The following is a 19653-nucleotide window of genomic DNA, read 5'->3' as shown; positions in this document are numbered from 1 at the left end:
TATGGCTGGGGATCGATATGACAACAGTCAGTGAAAGTGCAGGGCGCCAAATTCAAACAACAGAAATCTCATAATTAAAATTCCTCAAACATACAAGTATCTTATACCATTTTAAAGGTAATCTTGTTGTTAATCCCACCACAGTGTCCGATTTCAAAAAGGCTTTACAGCGAAAGCACCACAAACGATTATGTTAGGTCACCGCCAAATCACAGAAAAACACAGCCATTTTTCCAGCCAAAGACAAGAGTCACAAAAAGCAGAAATAGAGATAAAATGAATCGCTAACCTTTGATGATCTTCATCAGATGACACTCATAGGACTTCATGTTACACAATACATGTATGTTTTGTTCGATAAAGTTCATATTTATATAAAAAAATCTCAGTATACATTGCCGCGTTATGTTCAGTAGTTCCAAAAACATCCGGTGATTTTGCAGAGAGCCACATCAATTTCCAGAAATACTCATAATAAACGTTGATCAAAGATACAAGTGTTATACATGGAATTTTAGATCCACTTCTCCTTAATGCAACCGCTGTGTCAGATTTCAAAAAAGCTTTACGGAAAAAGCAAACCAAGCAATAATCTGAGGTCGGCGCTCAGAACCCAATCAAGACAAAAAGATATCCGCCATATTGTGCAGTCAACAGAAGTCAGAAATAACATTATAGATATTCACTTACCTTTGATGATCTTCATCAGAATGCACTCCCAGGAATCCCAGTTCCACAATAAATGTTTGATTTGTTCGATAATGTCCATCATTTAGGTCCAAATAGCGCATTTGCGCATTTGGTAAACAAATCAAAACTCACGAAGCGCGTTCACTAGTTGCAGACGAAATGTCAAAAAGTTCCGTTACAGTCCGTAGAAACATGTCAAACAATGTATAGAATCAATCTTTAGGATGTTTTTAACATACATCTTCAATAATGTTCCAACCGGAGAATTCCTTTGTCTTCAGAAAAAGCAAATGGAACGGGAGCTACCTCTCACGTGAATGCGCATGACCAGGTCCTGGCACTCTGCCAGACCTCTGACTTAATCCCCTCTCATTCAGCCCCCCTTTACAGTAGAAGCCTCAAACAAGTTTCTAAAGACGGTTGACATCTAGTGGAAGCCTTAGGAAGTGCAACATGACCAATATCCCACTGTATCTTCAATAGGGGCTAAGTTGAAAATCGACCAACCTCAGATTTCCCACTTCCTGGTTGGATTTTTTCTCAGGTTTTTGTCTGCCATATGAGTTCTGTTATACTCACACATCATTCAAACAGTTTTAGAAACTTCAGAGTGTTTTCTATCCAAATATACTAATAATATGCATATATTAGCAACTGGGACTGAGGAGCAGGCAGTTTACTCTGGGCACCTTATTCATCCAAGCTACTCAATACTGCCCCCAGCCATAAGAAGTTAAGAGCGGGTGAGATGGTGATGACGGGACTGGGGGTTGGCACCCTCTCTCGCATCAACACATACCTGCAGACAGGAGACAGATGGAGAGAGAGAGAGCATGATTAAGTCTTGTGTTTTTTAAATTCTCACACTGTCAGTCATCATAATCATCAGGAGGTGAAATGCAAAACTTACTTTGTATCATTAACTCTGGGACTACTGCATCTCTATCTGTATTTCAATGTAAAGCATCTCTTTAATAATACTTCAAGTGGACCTGACCAAGTGACCTCTCACCTCTGATCATGCTGTGCCCTCTATGTGTCAGCCAGTTCAGATGCAAGAGGGGTTTACCTACACAGCTGATATAACCTATATGATTTAGGGAGAAGGGGCGAGAGGGATGAAGTGAAGGAGAGAGACTGTTATTGATTTAATAAGGTACTTAAAGGGACAATGTTCAACAGGAATCTGTGTGTGTGGTCTCACCTGGTGTCTACACTAAGTGGCTGCAGAGTACTTTATACTGAAAAACATGCACAGACACATGAGGACAAACAATATAGCGTAGTTATATAAATAGAAATAATGGAAGTGTATTACTGTTCTCCATGCCTATTCTTTGAAGGTGGAAGGAGCCACAGTTATACACCTGAGCCTGCTTACTGCACAACACAATCAATCAATCAGATTGATACACAAGTGTGTAGGTGTGCGTTATAGGATGTCTAATTGTTTTTTTTATTTTTTTTAAATATGGGTGACTCTTAAAAGAGCCTGTTTTGTTTTTGTGCAGACATTACCCGTACCTGAACAGCACCCTCACCTGAGAAGGAATTCAATCAAAGGGAGAGAAACTGAGATTTGTTTAACTGCAATTGACATAGCTTAGTAAATGGAAGAATACTATTTTATTGCAAAATTGTTCAACTTTGTATTCATCATCTTCATCTCCAACTACAGCACGTTTCTATGTTCTGTGGAAAAAAAGATAGAGGAAGATAAGTGTTTCCAATGACATCATCGGTGAGCATCATGTTATTTTATGGTCCCCTCCTGGTCCTCATGAAGTTATGCAGGACACAAGTAGACTTCACACATGCCTCTGCGTTAGCAGGGTGGACCCCGATGACTCGCCAGTACATCCACTACTGGGACACAAGAATGCTGAAGGTGCACTCGACGGTCAGCCTGGCTCGGGTGAGGCGGTAATTGAAAACCCTGTTCCTCCTAGGGATGTTTGCTCCAGGGAAGGGCCGCATGAGGTTTCTCCGGAGAGGAAAGGCCTTGTCTCCTATGGGTCTGGGGTCCCCGGTGCTTTGCTCCAGGAACACAGCTGTCTTCAGGGAGGTCGAGGGTGCCATGTCTTAAGCCATGACCAAAGGCAGAGTTGGCCAGAGTGCCTCCCTCACTCGTCCTCCCGTAGCTGCCGACATCCAAGAGGTAATTGGCATCCATATCCGCCAAGAGGACAATGGAGAATTTCCCCTTGTAGTTGTGGAACAGGGAACCGGAATTTGGGTGTGCTTGCAGGACCACATACTTGACATTCACTGTTCCCAGATAATGAGTAAAGTTACGCCCTTCTTCAAAGTGAGCAGCGATGGCTCTCCAGTCGTCCTTGGTTGGGACAGGCATGAATTCCCACTCACGACGATGCACCCAACCGCGCAATGCCCTACATGGTAACTGTAGGCAATCGCATTGAAGGAATCTCCAGTTGCAAGGTATCTGTAGGAATATGGAAGATAATGTCATTATTAGACATTTAAACATCACCAGGTCATTGTGGATTTATCACGTTTCAGTGAAGACCCAGATGCAGACAGTGTCGAAGTTTCAAAAGTGTATTACTAGAACAGGGTGCAGGGAAAATGACAGGTCCAGGGCAGACAGAGATCAGTAATCCAGGTCAGTCCAAAATGTACAGAACGGCAGCCAGTCTCAGGGTCAGGGCAGGCAGCGATCAATAGTCCAGGGTAGTGGGACAAGGTACAGGGCGGCAGGCAGAAAAGACAGAAGCAAGGGGGAAAACGCTGGTAGGCTTGACGAACAAAACGAACTGGCAACAGACAAACAGAACACAAGTATAAATACACCGGGGATAATGGGGAAGATGGGCGACACCTGGAGTGGGGGTGGAGAAAATCACAAAGACCGGTGAAACAGATCAGGGTGTGACAGGATTACTAAAGTATAATATCTGTTATACCAAATAATAATAGCATTGGATAGATAGATGCATGTGCACACACATGAGCATGTGTAGCATGTGACAACAGCAGGATCATATCAAGGATAGCATCACAAATGAATGCATAAATACCACAGTAGCATCAGTAACCTCAAAGATGTAATCAATACACATTTCATGTAAATTAATCCCATAAAGAATATTTCCAATGTAAATTCTGAAACACTTTGTGTTACAATGTTATTTGTTATTGTTCTGATCTATTCATATAGGCTATTGTCTCACTCATTATATGTTTATTGATCAATAGTAACATGTCAGGATTCTAGAATTGATTGACAATATTTACCTTTAACAAATGGTGAGAAGTTCAGCTGGACAAATATCTTGTCAATATGCCCATCCTGGACAGCAGCTCATCGAACTGGGCTTTATCAAGCCTGAAATAGCCCTGGAACATCACATCGTCGAACAGCTCCTGCACCAGATGTTGGTACGCTCCATACTGGCTGCGGGACATCAGATGGGGTGAACCCACATGGAGCGCCATGGCCACAGGTTCCACCGTTGATTGATCGCCGCAATAGCCAGGAGTTTCCTCAGTTTTAAATTGATGATGGAAAGTTAAAATACTTTAAATGACTACTTAAGTAGTTTTTTGGGGTATCTGTACTTTACTTTACTATTTATAAATTTGATAACTTTTACTTCACTATGTTCCTAAAGAAAATAATGTACTTTTTACTCCATACATTTTCCACCCAAAGTACATTTTGAATGATTAGCAGGAAAGGAAAATAGTCCGGTTTATGCACTTATCAATTGAACATCCCTGGTCATTTCTCCTTCCTCTGATCTGGAGGACTCACTAAACACAAATTATTTGTATGTAAATAATATCTGAGTGTTGGACTGTGCCCCTGGTTATCCCCCCCCCAAAAAAATGTGCTGTCAGGTTTGCTTAATATAAGGAATTTGAAATGATTCATACTTTTACTTTTGATACTTAAGTATATTTTTGCAATTACATTTAGTTTTAATACTTAAGTACATACATTTAAAACCCAATAATTTGAGACTGTTACTCAAGTAGTATTTTACTGGGTGACTTTTACTTGAGTACGACAATCGGGTACTTTTTCCACCACTGGTGGATAAAATCACTATTTAGAAGCAAATAGCCTACTCTCCCTCCAAAAATATTAATATTAGCGGGTAAAATTCATTTGGTGTCAAGGTGTCAATAATGTTATATTTTTTCATACAGTTTTGCACCCTTCGATGCTCACCATAAGTTTTATACACTGCAATGTTAACATATTTAACTTTTTTTTAACCTTTATTTACTTTTTTAACCTTAATTTTATGAGGGAGTCCCATTGAGAGTTTTATTTAGCAAGGGAGCCCTGCATGACAAGTCCAGCAGCAATTAGACATTCATGTTTGAGACTCAAATACTTAAATTAGTTAATATTGGCCATTAACCAATATTGTCATCTTGAGTGTAGTACCTAAAAGAAATGAGCGTAGCAGCTTCATAATACAAAATTGTTCTTTATTGTAATGAAGAGTTAGATATAACCAACAATAGCCAATAATAATGGATTTCCTCCGATATATCCAGTTCCCAGTCTGTAGTGGACCTTCTTCACAAAATCAACAGCACTGCCAGCACAAAGCTAGAGGGGAATTATACCATTAAAAAAAAATTAGTAAAATACCTCCTGTATAAGCCAAGTTAGACCTAACCAAATCATGAGAAAACAAAAAGATCATTACTTGACACATTGGAAAGAATTAATAAAAAAACTGAGCAAACTGGAATGCTATTTGGCCCTAAACAGAGAGTACACAGTGGCAGAATACCTGGCCACTGTGACTGGCCCAAAATTAAGAAAAGCTTTGACTATGTACAGACTCAGTGGGAACAGCCTTGCTATTGAGAGAGGCTGCCATATTAGAAACACATATTTCCTTCAGATTACACAAAGAATTGGAAAACAAATCACATTTTTATTAGGTGAAATACCACAGTGATCCATCACAGCAGCAATATTTGTGACTTGTTGCCACAAGAAAAGGGCAACCAGTGAATCACAAACATCATTGTAAATACAACCCATATTTATCAGTTTATTTATTTTAAGTTTTGTACTTCAACTATTTGCACATTGTTACAACACTGTACATAGCCATAATATAACATGTTCAATGTCTCTATTCTTTTGAAACTTTTGTAAATGTAATGTTACTGCTCATTTCTGATTGTTTATTTCATTTTTGTTTATCTGTTTCACTTGCTTTGGCAATGTAAACATATGTTTCTCATGCCAATAAAGCCCTTTGAATTGAGTTGAATTGAGAGAGACAGAGAGAGAGAGAGAGAGAGAGAGAGAGAGAGAGAGAGAGAGAGAGAGAGAGAGAGAGAGAGAGAGAGAGAGAGAGAGAGAGAGAGAGAGAGAGAGAGAGAGAGAGAGAGAGAGAGAGAGAGAGAGAGAGAGAGAGAGGCTGCTATTGAGAAAGCAGGGGACCATTGTGCACGTTTTCCAAAAGGTACATGTTGTTTGCAATTTATGTAGAGGTAGACAGCAATAAATGCAATATAACTATGATTGTGTACCAAATGGCACCCTATTCCCTATATAGTGAACTACTTTGGACCAGGACCCATAGGGCTCTGGTCAAAAGCAGTGCATTATGTAGGGAATAGGGTGTCATTTGGACACACATTATCAATGTCCTTGAAGTCATGGCTAAAAACTGCATATTATTATGTGTCACTGGCACACGAGAACAGTTGCATTTAATAATTAATGTTGTACATTTAAAATGAGAAACACAAGGAAATAAACTAGTTCATTAAAGACAATAACGGTTCAAATACCATATTACCGGTATGGTAACCAGTGTCTAGTGCTGCAGCTTAGAGGATTCAAGCGCTCAAAGATGGTCAGCCAACTGTATTTATATTCTTACAAAACTATGATTATTTTGTTGTGCAAAAGTATGGCATTATTAACTGTTTCTTAAAGCACACAGTGAATAATGTATTACAGTTTGTTCACAGACATGTTCAGGGAGTTGAATCACATGTTTGAGGAGACACATTTGCAATGATAAAAGGACTACTGCTTCCATAAGTAAATTTACATACTCCGATGTAGAAAGATCTCTTTTTCCCTTATTTTCTGATGACAAGATTGTTTGTTCTTACCACCATGTTGAAACAAAAGGACCTAGTTCCCTTCTGTATCCTATTAAATGCACGGTCCCCCTTGCTAAAAGATACGTCAACATGAGAATATCAAATTATTAACAAAAAAACTCTTAACTGTGAAATGCGATAATTACTGTGAAGTTATGATGACACCATCATAATCTAACAAGGATTTGAATGGCCTTTGGCACATGAGGAAATACGATATCAGAATATTTGAAAGGACAATTTATATATCATCTATAATGTTATAGTGATCATTATACAAACAGTGACTTAAAATGTCAAAATGTGATAAATTCAATAAAATGCACACTTGTAGAAAATCTAAGAGGAAAAAGTTGTGAGGACAGAACAAATTAACATTCACATTTTGGATTAACACGGATCCTCCTTTCAAGACAAATATTACTCCCAGACAAAATCCTTTAAAACATACCATTGTGTCATCTGGAATCAAACGTACACATTTTGTCTTACCCTATCTAAATCACTAATGGTAACATACTGTGTTTCACATTTTCAGAACGGAAAACAATACTTTCTACCCACTGGTTTCGGCAACACTTTATTTGACACCCAGCGTCATTATGTCATAACAGCTGTAACACTGTCATGACACATATATTTAGACCGGTTGTGACATGTATTGTGTTATTTTATGGCTGGTTATGACACCTACATAAGAGTGTTAAAACCCACAAAACCTACCTACCACACAAGGCAAAACATTCCATTACACCATTGCCTACTTGTCAAAAGTATGTTGATGTTATATAACATTTTATGAAATTGACCATATTAAATTATGATTGTAATTGTCCACACATTGATGTCAGACATGCACCTACCCCAATGCTCTGTTGCTAATGACTGGGATGAATACAGGAGCAGATTCCAGGAGCAGGACGAGACACCCTATTTATGACTGACATAAGGGCATGTACGTGATATGCCTATCTGGCTTATATGATTATGATAGTCATAATGCTTCTTCACAGGGCCATAAAGAGTATTTTCTTAGTCCCGATTAAAGTGACACAGGATGGGCATAATGCTTCATGACAGTGTCATAAAGTGCATTTTCTGCAATTTATTTAAAATATGACAGAGACAAAAAAAAAAAAAGGAAACTTCTTGGCAGGGAAAAACACAAATACATTCTTATGTAGGTGTCATAAACAGCCATAAAATAACGCAATATATGTCACAACAGGTGTAACTATATGGGTCACGACAGTGTTATGACCATGTTATTACATGTTATGTCAGCTTTTATGACATATTATGACATGTTTATGACCATGTTATTACATGTTATGTCAGCTTTTATGACATGTTTATGACCATGTCATAACGTGTTATGATGCTGGGTGTCAAGTTAAAGTGTTATCCTGGTTTCTCACATCTTCATCATAGTGCATCTCACTTTTTACCCTTTCTGGATTTCATAGGTTCTTCCCCTCAATGTCAGTGGTGCTATTTCCAAACAACGTGACCAGCTGCTATTCGTAATTTGCAATGTTTCTCTTCATGATGTCCATGCAGGGGCCAAGCAACCTCTCAAATGCCTGGACGTCCATAACTGGTAAACACAAGAGGAGAGGTGTCAGACACAGGAAGGGATGGCTCTAAACAGATGACTTATATCACATGTAGGTCCTGATCTGACAAAGATCCACATTGACAAAGAATAAGAACAGTCATGATTGTGTTTGGAAACGTTATTAGCCCTTAAATCCTTATGTCTTCCGTCCTTGTTTCTCCAATTCCTCTCAAACCGAATTGGAGGAGACTCTAATGAGATATGAGAAAAATGTAGGACAAGGACGGAGGAGTATATAAAAATTTGAGACACAGCCCACAGAGTAAAGGCAGTATACCTAAACATTTAACACTTCCCACAGCATAAGCTGAAGCAGCTCTGGGTTTGTTCGTGACCAAAGCCAGTTCTCCAAAGTACTGCCCTCTTGAGCACGTGGCTATATCGACCTCCTCATCCTCTTGGTCTTTTTTCGTCTAGAGAGAAGACATAAGAGAGCAACATAAACAACATAATATCCCACAAATGGCCTCCTGAGTGGCGCAGCGGTCTAGAAGCGTCACTACAGACCCGGGTTCGATCCTGGGCTGTATCACAACCGGCCGTGATCGGGAGTCCCATAGGGCGGCGCATCGTCCGGGTTAGGGGAGGGTTTGGCTGGGGGGGGCTTTACTTGGCTCATCTCACTCTAGCGACTCCTTGTGGCGGGCCGGGCGCCTGCAGGCTGACCTCGGTCGTCAGTTGAACGGTGTTTCCTCCGACACATTGGTGCGGCTGGCTTCCAGGTTAAGCAGGCAGGTGTTAAGAAGCGCGGTTTGGTGGGTCATGTTTCGGAGGACGCATGACTCGACCTTCACCTCACGAGCCCGTTGGGGAGCTGCAGCGATGAGACAAGATCGAAATTGGGGAAAAAAGGGGGTAAAATCCCACAAAAAAATGTAATTAAAAAAATATCACACAAATCCATCTTAACTAAATTTCTATGTATGATACATTCAAATCTGTAATGTCTTAGAGACAAACTTACCCTGCTTCTTTTCATGGTGATTCTAACTTGACCAGATTCAACTATATAAAAACAATCTGCTAGATCACCCTGCAACAGAACACACATGACAGTATTTCAAATAGCAAATAAACAATACATTAGAATGAAAGAAATACTTGCAAGAAGTGCAATTACCTGGCATGATCATATAGAATAGAAGAAAACAATACCTGAGAGATGATCTGTTCTTCATCGCTGAATGGTTTAGAAGACAGCACGTCCACTACTTTCATTCTCTCTGAAAGCTGGGGATAACAGGGAAGGCAAACTTTGTTAAGACTGGTTTGCAGGGATGAGTTCGTTCTATACTTTAAATTACACATCATCTGAAAGCTGGGGATAACAGGGCACACACTGATTGGATTGCAGGGACGTGTTTGTACTAATGTGAGAGAGAAAATGCACTTTGTGTGCACAAAAACAAATTCTACTGATAAAGATAGAAACACAATAGACCGATACCTCTAGTGACGTAAGGAATGGAAGAGATTCAATGAACTCCTCATAAAGTCTCCTCTTCAACGCGTTGTTCTTTACAATGATCCTCCTGAACGTCAGACGATCCTGAGAACAAACAGACACAGTTGTCAGTATTAGAGGTCGACCGATTAATCGGAATGGCCGATTAATTAGGGCCGATTTCAAGTTTTCATAACAATCGGAAATCGGTATTTATGAGCGCCGATTTGCCGATTTTATTATATATATTTTTTTACACCTTTATTTAATCTTTATTTAACTAGGCAAGTCAGTTAAGAACACATTCTTATTTTCAATGACGGCCTAGGAACGTTCTGCCTCGTTCAGGGGCAGAACGACAGATTTTTAACCTTGTCAGCTCGGGGGATCCAATCTTGCATCCTTACAGTTAACTAGTCCAATGCTCTAACACCTGATTACATTGCACTCCACGAGGAGCCTGCCTGTTACGCGAATGCAGTAAGCTAAGGTAARTTGCTAGCTAGCATTAAACTTATCTTATAAAAAACAATCAATCAATGACTGTCATTGCTCCAATGTGTACTTAACTATAAACATCAATGCCTTTCTTAAAATCAATACACAAGTATATATTTTTAAACCTGCATTATTAGCTAAAATAAATCCTGGTTAGCAGGCAATATGAACCAGGTGAAATTGTCATTTCTCTTGCGTTCATTGCACGCAGAGTCAGGGTATATGCAACAGTTTGGGCCGCCTGGCTCTTTGCAAACTAATTTGCCAGAATTTTACGTAATTATGACATAACATTGAAGGTTGTGCAATGTAACAGGAATATTTAGACTCATGGATGCCACCCGTTAGATAAAATACGTAACGGAATAAACGTTTTGTTTTCGAGGTGATAGTTTCCGGATTAGTCAAAGGTATATGGTTTAGAGAGAAAGAGTCGACGCGTTATAATTCCTGTAATAACTTGCGGCTGCACTTGAAAGGGGTTCCTTTCGTTATTTTATAATCGGTCGACCTCTAGTCAGTATATCTCTAATCATTTATAATGGTAGGATGAAAACAACAAGTCATGTCGATGTCTGGCAATGGTGAATGTGATATAGTCAAGACAAACAGTCCACAATTTGGGATTGTTTTGTTCAGTGCAGTATTATTTCCACTCCTATGATTCGTTTTTCCTTTTAGTCCCTGTGTCCAACATAACGTTTTCCAGCAGAGGGAGCTGCATCTCTAACCAATGTCAAGATTTTCCCCAAAAAGCTGCAGAAGTGTCCTATTATTATATCAAGCATTTATCATTGGTTGGTTTATCCGGATTCCCATTAGCTTTTACCGAAGCAGCAGCTATTCTTCCTGGGGTCCACACAAAAACATAAAACACGACAAATAACAAAACACTGATACACTCATAGACAAGAACAGTCACATAAATCTACAATACAACAATATACAAACAATACAGCAAAATAATAATGTACGGGTAGATTGCGTGTTAGAGTGTGATAGAGTGTGTCTATGTGTGGGTGGCAGTTAGCCTAGCAGTTAAGAGTGTTGGGCCAGTAACTGAAAGATTTCTGACTTGAATACCTGAGCCAATTAGGTGAAAAATCTGTCGATGTGCCCTTGAGCAAGGCCCAAGTCGCTCTGGATAAGAGAGTTAGCTAAATGACTAGAAAGTGAATGTTTGTGTGTGTGTCATTTCACAGTCCCTATTGTGCCATGAGATGTTGTTATATACATTTTTTGTGGTAATTTTGCTGTTTGGTTGAGTAATTGGAGATAGCTCTGTATAATACTGTGGTGGGTGATTCTTAAACCGCTTTTAATCACAGCGGTAACAAAGTGAGTTAGAAAACCATGACGCATCTGAAACAATCAGCTATCATTCTGAAGACTAAGATGCTTAGTTTATGGCACGGTGTCTTAATTTAAATATATTTAACATTTTTGTCTGAATTTTGTACATTTTCACCCCAAATTCTCATTACCGAAAAGCGTCCGGTTTAAATTCTCTGGTCATTTTATAAAATTTTACTTTAGAAAAACCTAACTTATTTGAATAAAACACAAAATATGTTGCTGTAGTTTGTCCATAAATCATAAATGTTTTATACTGGTTGAAGTTTACATTAAACTATAATATTTATTACGTAAAAACACAATGTCTTTCTCATTACGGTAACATGTTTTTTGATTTGCTGTAAAAACACGAATACATTTTTTAATAAAGTTGTTTTCACCCATGATGGATCATCTAGAAGAGTAGTCCTTAGATGAGCACAACATAACAAGTAATTATGACAAAAAAGGTTAGGAAAAGGTTATGTGTATAATTAAATTTGTAATATATTTGTTTGCAGTGTTATGCTTAAAACTCAGGCCTTTTCAATAAGTGAGAAATGTAAAAAAATATATGTTTATATATTTTTTGGACTTTGAAAACTATTGCGGTAATGAGAATTTTTGCATTGGTAGTTTTGGAAATTGTGGTAAAATGCATAATATCTGATCAATAAACATAACAATAATTATTCATTAAATAGCTAAAGATCCAAATCTTAGTAATCCAAGAGGAATTATGGTTGAAAATGTGTTTCTTTTTTTAACATTTATTATTTTGTCAAGTGTCAGTTTCTTGAGAATCACCCGTGTGTTCCCGTGAATTCCTTTTGGACTTGGGGACTGTGAAGAGACCCCTGGTGGCATGTCTTGTGGGGTGTGTACGGGTGTCTGAGCTAAATGTTATTTAATTATGCAGACAATCTGGAATTTTCGTCGCAGTAATATTTCTCATAAAAACTAAAAGAGAAGATGATCATCTCTTGTCAAGCCTCAACCAGGAAAGACTGACATGTTGTTGATGTTAGTGCTGTATGCAGCAAGGCATGCTGCTCTGTTTGAGCCAGCTGCAGCTTTGCTTGGTATTTTCTTTGCTGCACTTCACCATTTTACTAGACAGTAATCAATATTGGACAAGACCAGAGCCTGAACAACTAGTACAGTTGATTTCTGTGTAAAAAAACGCAGAACTTTTTCATAGACATACCCCTCCACATCTTCACAACTCATTTGTCAATATGACTTGACCATGATAATTGACCATCCGATGTTATACCTAGGAGTTTAGCTTCCTCGACTTGCTCAATGGTCACACCCTTTATGCACAACTCCAGCTGAGGTTTACATCTTAGAGAATGTTTTGAACCAAATACAATGCTATTATGAATTACCCATTCTAATTTTCCCAGGTACTCAACGCCATGGTCTGGTAGCATTTGGGGTTATCACCTGTACAAGGACTCATGTGCTGCTAATGTACAGAGTGTAATCCTTACAGCTCAGAGAGGAAGGATTCTTGGAAGCTCTTTGTACAAAACATGGCTTTCACCTCACTGAGCTTTCTCAGATGTTTATCGATAGCTTAATACATACAGTGCATTCAGAAAGTATTCAGACCCTTTGACTTTTTCCACATTTTGTTACATTACAACCTTATTCTAAAATTGATACAATTATTTCCCCCCTAATCAATCTACACAGAATACCCCATAATGACAAAGTGAAAACAGGTTTTTAGACATTTTTGCAACTGTATGAAAAAATATGTATCTTATGTATCTTATTTACATAAGTATTCAGACCCTTTGCTATGAGACTCGAAATTGAGCTCAGGTGCATCCTGTATCCATTGATCATCGTTGAGATGTTTCTATCACTTGATTGGAGTCCACATGTGGTAAACTAAATTGATTGGACATGATTTGGAAAGGCACACACCTACAGTGTCTATATAAGGTCTTACTGTTGACAGTTCATGTCAAAGCAAAAACCAAGCTGTGAGTTCGAAGGAATTGTCTGTAGAGTTCCGAAACAGGATTGTGTCGAGGCACAGATCTGGGGAAGGATACCAAAACATTTCTGCAGCATTGAAGGTCCCCAAGAACACAGTGGCCTCCATCACGCGTAAATGGAAGAAGTTAGGTACCACCAAGACTCTTCCTAGAGCTGGCCACCTGGCCAAACTGAGCAATCGGGGGAGAAGGGCATTGGTCAGGGAGGTGACCACTCTGGCAGAGCTCCAGAGTTCCTCTGTGGAGATGGGAGAACCTTCCAGTAGGACAACCATCTCTGCAGCACTCCACCAATCAGGTATTTCACTGAGGAAAGGGGAAAGGGGGATACCTAGTCAGTTGTAGAACTCAATGCCTTCAGCTGAAATGTGTATTCCGCATTTAACCCAAACCACTCTGAATCAGAGAGGTGCGGGGGGCTGCCTTAATCGACATTCACGTCTTCGGCACCCGGGGAACAGTGGGTTAACTGCCTTGCTCAGGAGTGGCCAGACTCCTCAGTGAAAGGTACATGACAGCCCACTTGGAGTTTGCCAAAAGGTACCTAAAAGACTCAGACCATGAGAAACAAGATTTTCTGGTCTGATGAAACCAAGAATAAAGTATTTGGCCTGAATGCCAAGCTTCACATCTGGAGGAAACCTGGCACCATCCCTACAATGAAGCATGGTGGTGGGAGCATCATGCTGCGGGGATGTTTTTCAGTGGCAGGGACTGAGAGACTAGTCAGGATTGAAGGAAGGAAAGATGAACGGAGCAAAGTACAGAGAGATCCTTGATGAAAACCTGCTCCAGAGCGCTCAGGACCTCAGACTGGGGTGAAGGTTCACCTTCCAACAGGACAATGACCCTAAGCACGCCGCAAAGACAACGCAGGAGTGGCTTCGGGACAAGTCTCTGAGTGGCCCAGCCAGAGCCCGGACATGAACCCGATCAAACATCTCTGGAGAGACCTGAAAATAGCTGTGCAGCGACACTCCCCATCCAACCTGACAGAGCTTGAGAGGATCTGCAGAGAAGAATGGAAGTTCGAACAAATACAGGAGTGCCAAGCTTGTAATGTAATACCCAAGAAGATTTGATGTTGTAATCATTTATCGCCCTCCAGGTTCCCTTGGAGAGTTCATCAATGAGCTTGACGCCCTGATAAGTTCCTTTCCTGAGGATGGCTCACCTCTCACAGTTCTGGGTGACTTTAACCTCCCCACGTCTACCTTTGACTCATTCCTCTCTGCCTCCTTCTTCACTCCCTCCTCTTTTTTTGACCTCACCCCCTCACCTTCCCCCCCTACTCACAAGGCAGGCAATACGCTTGACCTCATCTTTACTAGATGCTGTTCTTCCACTAATCTCATTGCAACTCTCCCTCCAAGTCTCCGACCACTACCTTGTATCCTTTTCCCTCTCGCTCTCATCCAACACTTCCCACACTGCCCCTACTCGGATGGTATCGCGCCGTCCAACCTTCGCTCTCTCCCCCCGCTACTCTCTCCTCTTCCATCCTATCATCTTTCCCTCTGCTCAAACATTCTCCAACCTATCTCCTGATTCTCCTCCTCAACCCCTCTCCTCCCTTTCTGCATCCTTTGACTCTCTATGTCCCCTATCCTCCAGGCCGGCTCGGTCCTCCCTCCTGCTCCGTGGCTCGACGACTCATGCGAGCTCACAGAACAGGGCTCCGGCAGCCGAGCGGAAATGAGGAAAACTCGCCTCCCTGCGGACCTGGCATCCTTTCACTCCTTCCTCTCTACATTCTCCTCTTCTGTCTCTGCTGCTAAAGCCAATTTCTACCACTCTAAATTCCAACATCTGCCTCTAACCCTAGGAAGCTCTTTGCCACCTTCTCCTCCCTCCTGAATCTCCTCCCCCTCCTCCCCCCCCCTCCCTCCTGCTGATGACTTCGTCAACCATTTTGAAAAGAAGGTCGACGACAACCCGATCCTCGTTTGCTAAGTCAAACGACACCGCTGGTTCTGCTCACACTGCCCCCCCTGTGCTTTGACCTCTTTCTCCCTCTCTCTCCAGAGAAATCTCGCGTCTTGTGACGGCCGGCCGCCCAACAACCTGCCCGCTTGACCTATCCCCTCCTCTCTTCTCCAGACCATTTCCGGAGACCTTCTCCCTTACCTCACCTCGCTCATCAACTCATCCTTGACCGCTGGCTACGTCCTTCCGCCATCAAGAGCGAGAGTTGCACCCCTTCTGAAAAAACCTACACTCGAGTCCTCCGATGTCAACAACTACAGACCAGTACTCCTTCTTCTTTCTCTCCAAACTCTTGAACGTGCCGTCCTTGGCCAGCTCTCCGCCTATCTCTCTCAGAATGACCTTCTGATCCATCAGTCAGTTTCAAGACTAGTCATTCAACTGAGACTGCTCTTCTCTGTGTCACGGAGGCGCTCCGCACTGCTAAAGCTAACTCTCTCTCTCTGCTCTCATCCTTCTAGACCTATCGGCTGCCTTTGATACTGTGAACCATCAGATCCTCCTCTCCACCCTCTCCGAGCTGGGCATCCCGGCGCGGCCCACGCTTGGATTGCGTCCTACCTGACAGGTCGCTCCTACCAGGTGGCGTGGCGAGAATCTGTCTCCGCACCACGTGCTCTCACCACTGGTGTCCCCCAGGGCTCTGTTCTAGGCCTCTCCTATCTCGCTATACACCAAGTCACTTGGCTCTGTCATATCCTCACATGGTCTCTCCTATCATTGCTATGCAGACGACACACAATTAATCTTCTCCTTTCCCCCCTCTGATAACCAGGTGGTGAATCGCATCTCTGCATGTCTGGCAGACATATCAGTGTGGATGACGGATCACCACCTCAAGCTGAACCTCGGCAAGACGGAGCTGCTCTTCCTCCCGGGAAGGACTGCCCGTTCCATGATCTCGCCACCACGGTTGACAACTCCATTGTGTCTCCTCCCAGAGTGCTAAACTTGGCTGATCCTGGACACACCCTGTCGTTCTCAACTAACATCAAGGCGGTGACCCGTTCCTGTAGGTTCATGCTCTACAACATTCGCAGAGTACGACCCTGCCTCACGCAGGAAGCGGCGCAGGTCCTAATCCAGGCACTTGCCATCTCCCGTCTGGACTGCAACTCGCTGTTGGCTGGGCTCGCCTGTGCCATTAAACCCCTACAACTCATCCAGAACGCGCAGCCCGTCTGGTGTTCAACTTCCCAAGTTCTCTCACGTCACCCCGCTCCTCCGCTCTCTCCACTGGCTTCCAGTTGAAGCTCGCATCCGCTAACAGACCATGGTGCTTGCTTACGAGAGCTGTGGGGAACGGCACCTCCGTACTTCAGGCTCTGATCAGGCCCTACACAAAACAAGGGCACTGCGTTCATCCACCTCTGGCCCTGCTCGCCTCCCTACCTCTGAGGAAGTACAGTTCCCGCTCAGCCAGTCAAACTGTTCGCTGCTCTGGCACCCCAATGGTGGAACAAACTCCTCACGACGCCAGGTCAGCGGAGTCAATCACCACCTTCCGGAGACACCTGAAACCCCACCTCTTTAAGGAATACCTAGGATAGGATAAAGTAATCCTTCTAACCCCCCCCCCTTAAAAGAGTTAGATGCACTATTGTAAAGTGGTTGTTCCACTGGATATCATAAGGTGAATGCACCAATTTGTAAGTCGCTCTGGATAAGAGCGTCTGCTAAATGACTTAAATGTAAATGTAATGTAAATGTAATGTAAATGTAATCGCTGCCAAAGGTGCTTCAACAAAGTACTGAGTAAAGGGTGTGAATACTTATGTAAATGAATTATTTCAGTTATTTATTTTTATTTCTAAAAACCTGTTTTTGCTTTGTCATTATGGTGTGTAGATTGATGAGGGGAAAACAATATTTAATCCATTTTAGAATAAGGCGTAACGTAACAAAATGTGGAAAAAGTCAAGGGGTCTGAATACTTTGCACCACCTTACAGGCATTTTGTCCATGTGATTGATGCAAAATTGACAACTGAGCCATGCTGACATTGACCGTTTTCCAGAAAACTGCCAGACAACTGCTACACCATCATACAATATGCACTGTACAGTACTGTCGGTTACTGCATGTACTATGAGGTACAGTTTAGGGAACAGAAAATAATTCACTCACCAGGCACCAGAGAGCTCCAGGCGAGGTGGCTATGATGGTAGCCGCCCTGGGGGTGTTGTACATCAGGGCCAGCTCTCCAAAGCTCCCCCGGTTATCATAGGCTCCCACAGTCTTCTCAATGCCATCAACCCTCATGCAGATATCAAATATCCCTCTGAGAGAGGGGGGGAGAGAGGACGAGATTTAGAGAGAACAATTTGGATCATATAACAGTCCTTTCAAGACAAATACAGTGTGGAACTGAAATGAAACTATTGCCAAATATACTATGATGTATTGAGGAACATTTGGGGAGTAACCCCCGAAAGGTTGTCAGTCCGACAGTTGAACCATTACGCCAAGAAGTCCAAACCTCTTGATGAGGTTGTTAGGTGTTAAGGTTACTATAGTATGTCAGGGTTTACCTTTCTATAACGTAGAAGTTATCCCCATCGTCATCTTGATCTATGATGTGCTCTCCTACCGCAAAGAACTTCTCAAACATGGCGTCAAGTACTTGCGAAAATTGTTCCTGTGGTATGAGAAAACAAACAAGAAATAAAAACACAGACTGAAACAAAGACCTGAGGATTATATCAAACACGCAGTCTATTCAAATAGAAAACATTATATTGAGTATTTGTAATAGTAAGGCCCTAGGCTACACATTACTCATTACACAGCATCATACATGAATACTTCAACTTGATTCCTCGCTACATGCTGTTACAGTACTTACAAATAATTGGCAAAACAATCCCACAGTGCATCGGGCCATGGCACAAAGCTACTGGCTCCAGGCTGTTCTGTTCTCTTTTCTGCGTATAGAGTGTGTGTGTGTGCGTGCGTGTGCGTGTGTAATGAAGCATAGGAGATAGTGAATGGAGGGAAAGGGAGACCCACTGCAGTACGATGAGGGAATAAAAATATAACATTCTTCATCTTACCGGGTCCAGGTTTTTAAACAGGAGGATATCTCGGCAGGCCTCCTGTAGTCTTTGCCTCTGCTCGTCTGTTTTAGGGTGGGCAACCTGGGAAAGCACCCACATGCTATGTCATTGACAAAGATAGTTTGCAAGAACACTTCTTGTCCTTCACATCCAACTATCTGTATACTCCATGCACTAATACCAATACTCATCTAGTACAACATCATTTAGAAAACATAGCTGACATTTGGCTTGTCATCATTTTTTTTTTTTATCTCCAGAGAGTTCATTTCTTCAACAGTTTCTCTGTAGTCTCTGTAATAGTTTCTTGTACGGTGCCACTTTTTGAAATGCAGGGCCATCTTACCCTCTGCTCTTTGTCCTCCTCGTCTTCATCAGGGTTGAATGCCTCGGCACACACTGTATGATAGAAGAGATTATTAAAAGTTACTGCAAGACATTCACATTCCCTGAAAATGAAATATGCTGACCAGAAACATACACATTCTGTTCAAGACATATGTTGCTTGTCAGAAAAGGTTAACAAAAAAAATCTAAGAAATGTAGAAAAGTAGAAGATACAAGATTTTCCACAGAAAAGTGACACGGTATTTCATCCATTACTGGTCCTCGTCTTCTAAGCAACTGTCTTATTCACGGTGGATTTAGAGCCTTTGTGTACAATTATTTTATTAAACACAACCTTGTTTTAAAAGTATTGGGCCTATAACGAACTTCGTCAAGATATACGTTGTCTGTGTAAGAGATTCATTAAAGATAATACGAGGTCCATCTTCCAACAAAGGAATATATTGTAAAAAATATGTAGATATCCATGACATCTCTGAGAGATTTAGTAATCATAATAAAGTATCACTTTTTAAACAGATCAGAGAGATAAAGAGTGAGTTAACGCAACCA

At 41.4% G+C, this 19653-nt stretch overlaps 1 protein-coding gene across 1 annotated transcript in view; it reads right to left on the bottom strand.

Annotated features, from left to right (window-relative positions):
* Positions 1-8225: 8225 nt before the first annotated feature.
* The window catches only part of LOC111952783 (cAMP-dependent protein kinase type II-beta regulatory subunit), a 28862-nt gene continuing 17434 nt past the window's right edge, over positions 8226-19653 (bottom strand). Inside the window, exons 3-11 of the mRNA XM_023971689.2 lie at positions 19100-19152; positions 18751-18834; positions 18229-18335; positions 17825-17978; positions 9870-9971; positions 9578-9652; positions 9387-9455; positions 8700-8835; positions 8226-8401 (exon numbers count right to left, since the gene is read on the bottom strand). Of these exons, the coding sequence (XP_023827457.1) occupies positions 8322-8401; positions 8700-8835; positions 9387-9455; positions 9578-9652; positions 9870-9971; positions 17825-17978; positions 18229-18335; positions 18751-18834; positions 19100-19152 (860 nt within the window). The 3' untranslated portion in view covers positions 8226-8321. The remainder of the gene's footprint in view (positions 8402-8699; positions 8836-9386; positions 9456-9577; positions 9653-9869; positions 9972-17824; positions 17979-18228; positions 18336-18750; positions 18835-19099; positions 19153-19653) is intronic.

This window comes from Salvelinus sp. IW2-2015, linkage group LG26 (assembly GCF_002910315.2).
Source record: "Salvelinus sp. IW2-2015 linkage group LG26, ASM291031v2, whole genome shotgun sequence".
NCBI lineage: Eukaryota > Metazoa > Chordata > Actinopteri > Salmoniformes > Salmonidae > Salvelinus > Salvelinus sp. IW2-2015.
Note: the sequence above shows the minus strand (reverse complement) of the source record. Positions and strands in the feature narration are given on the sequence as shown.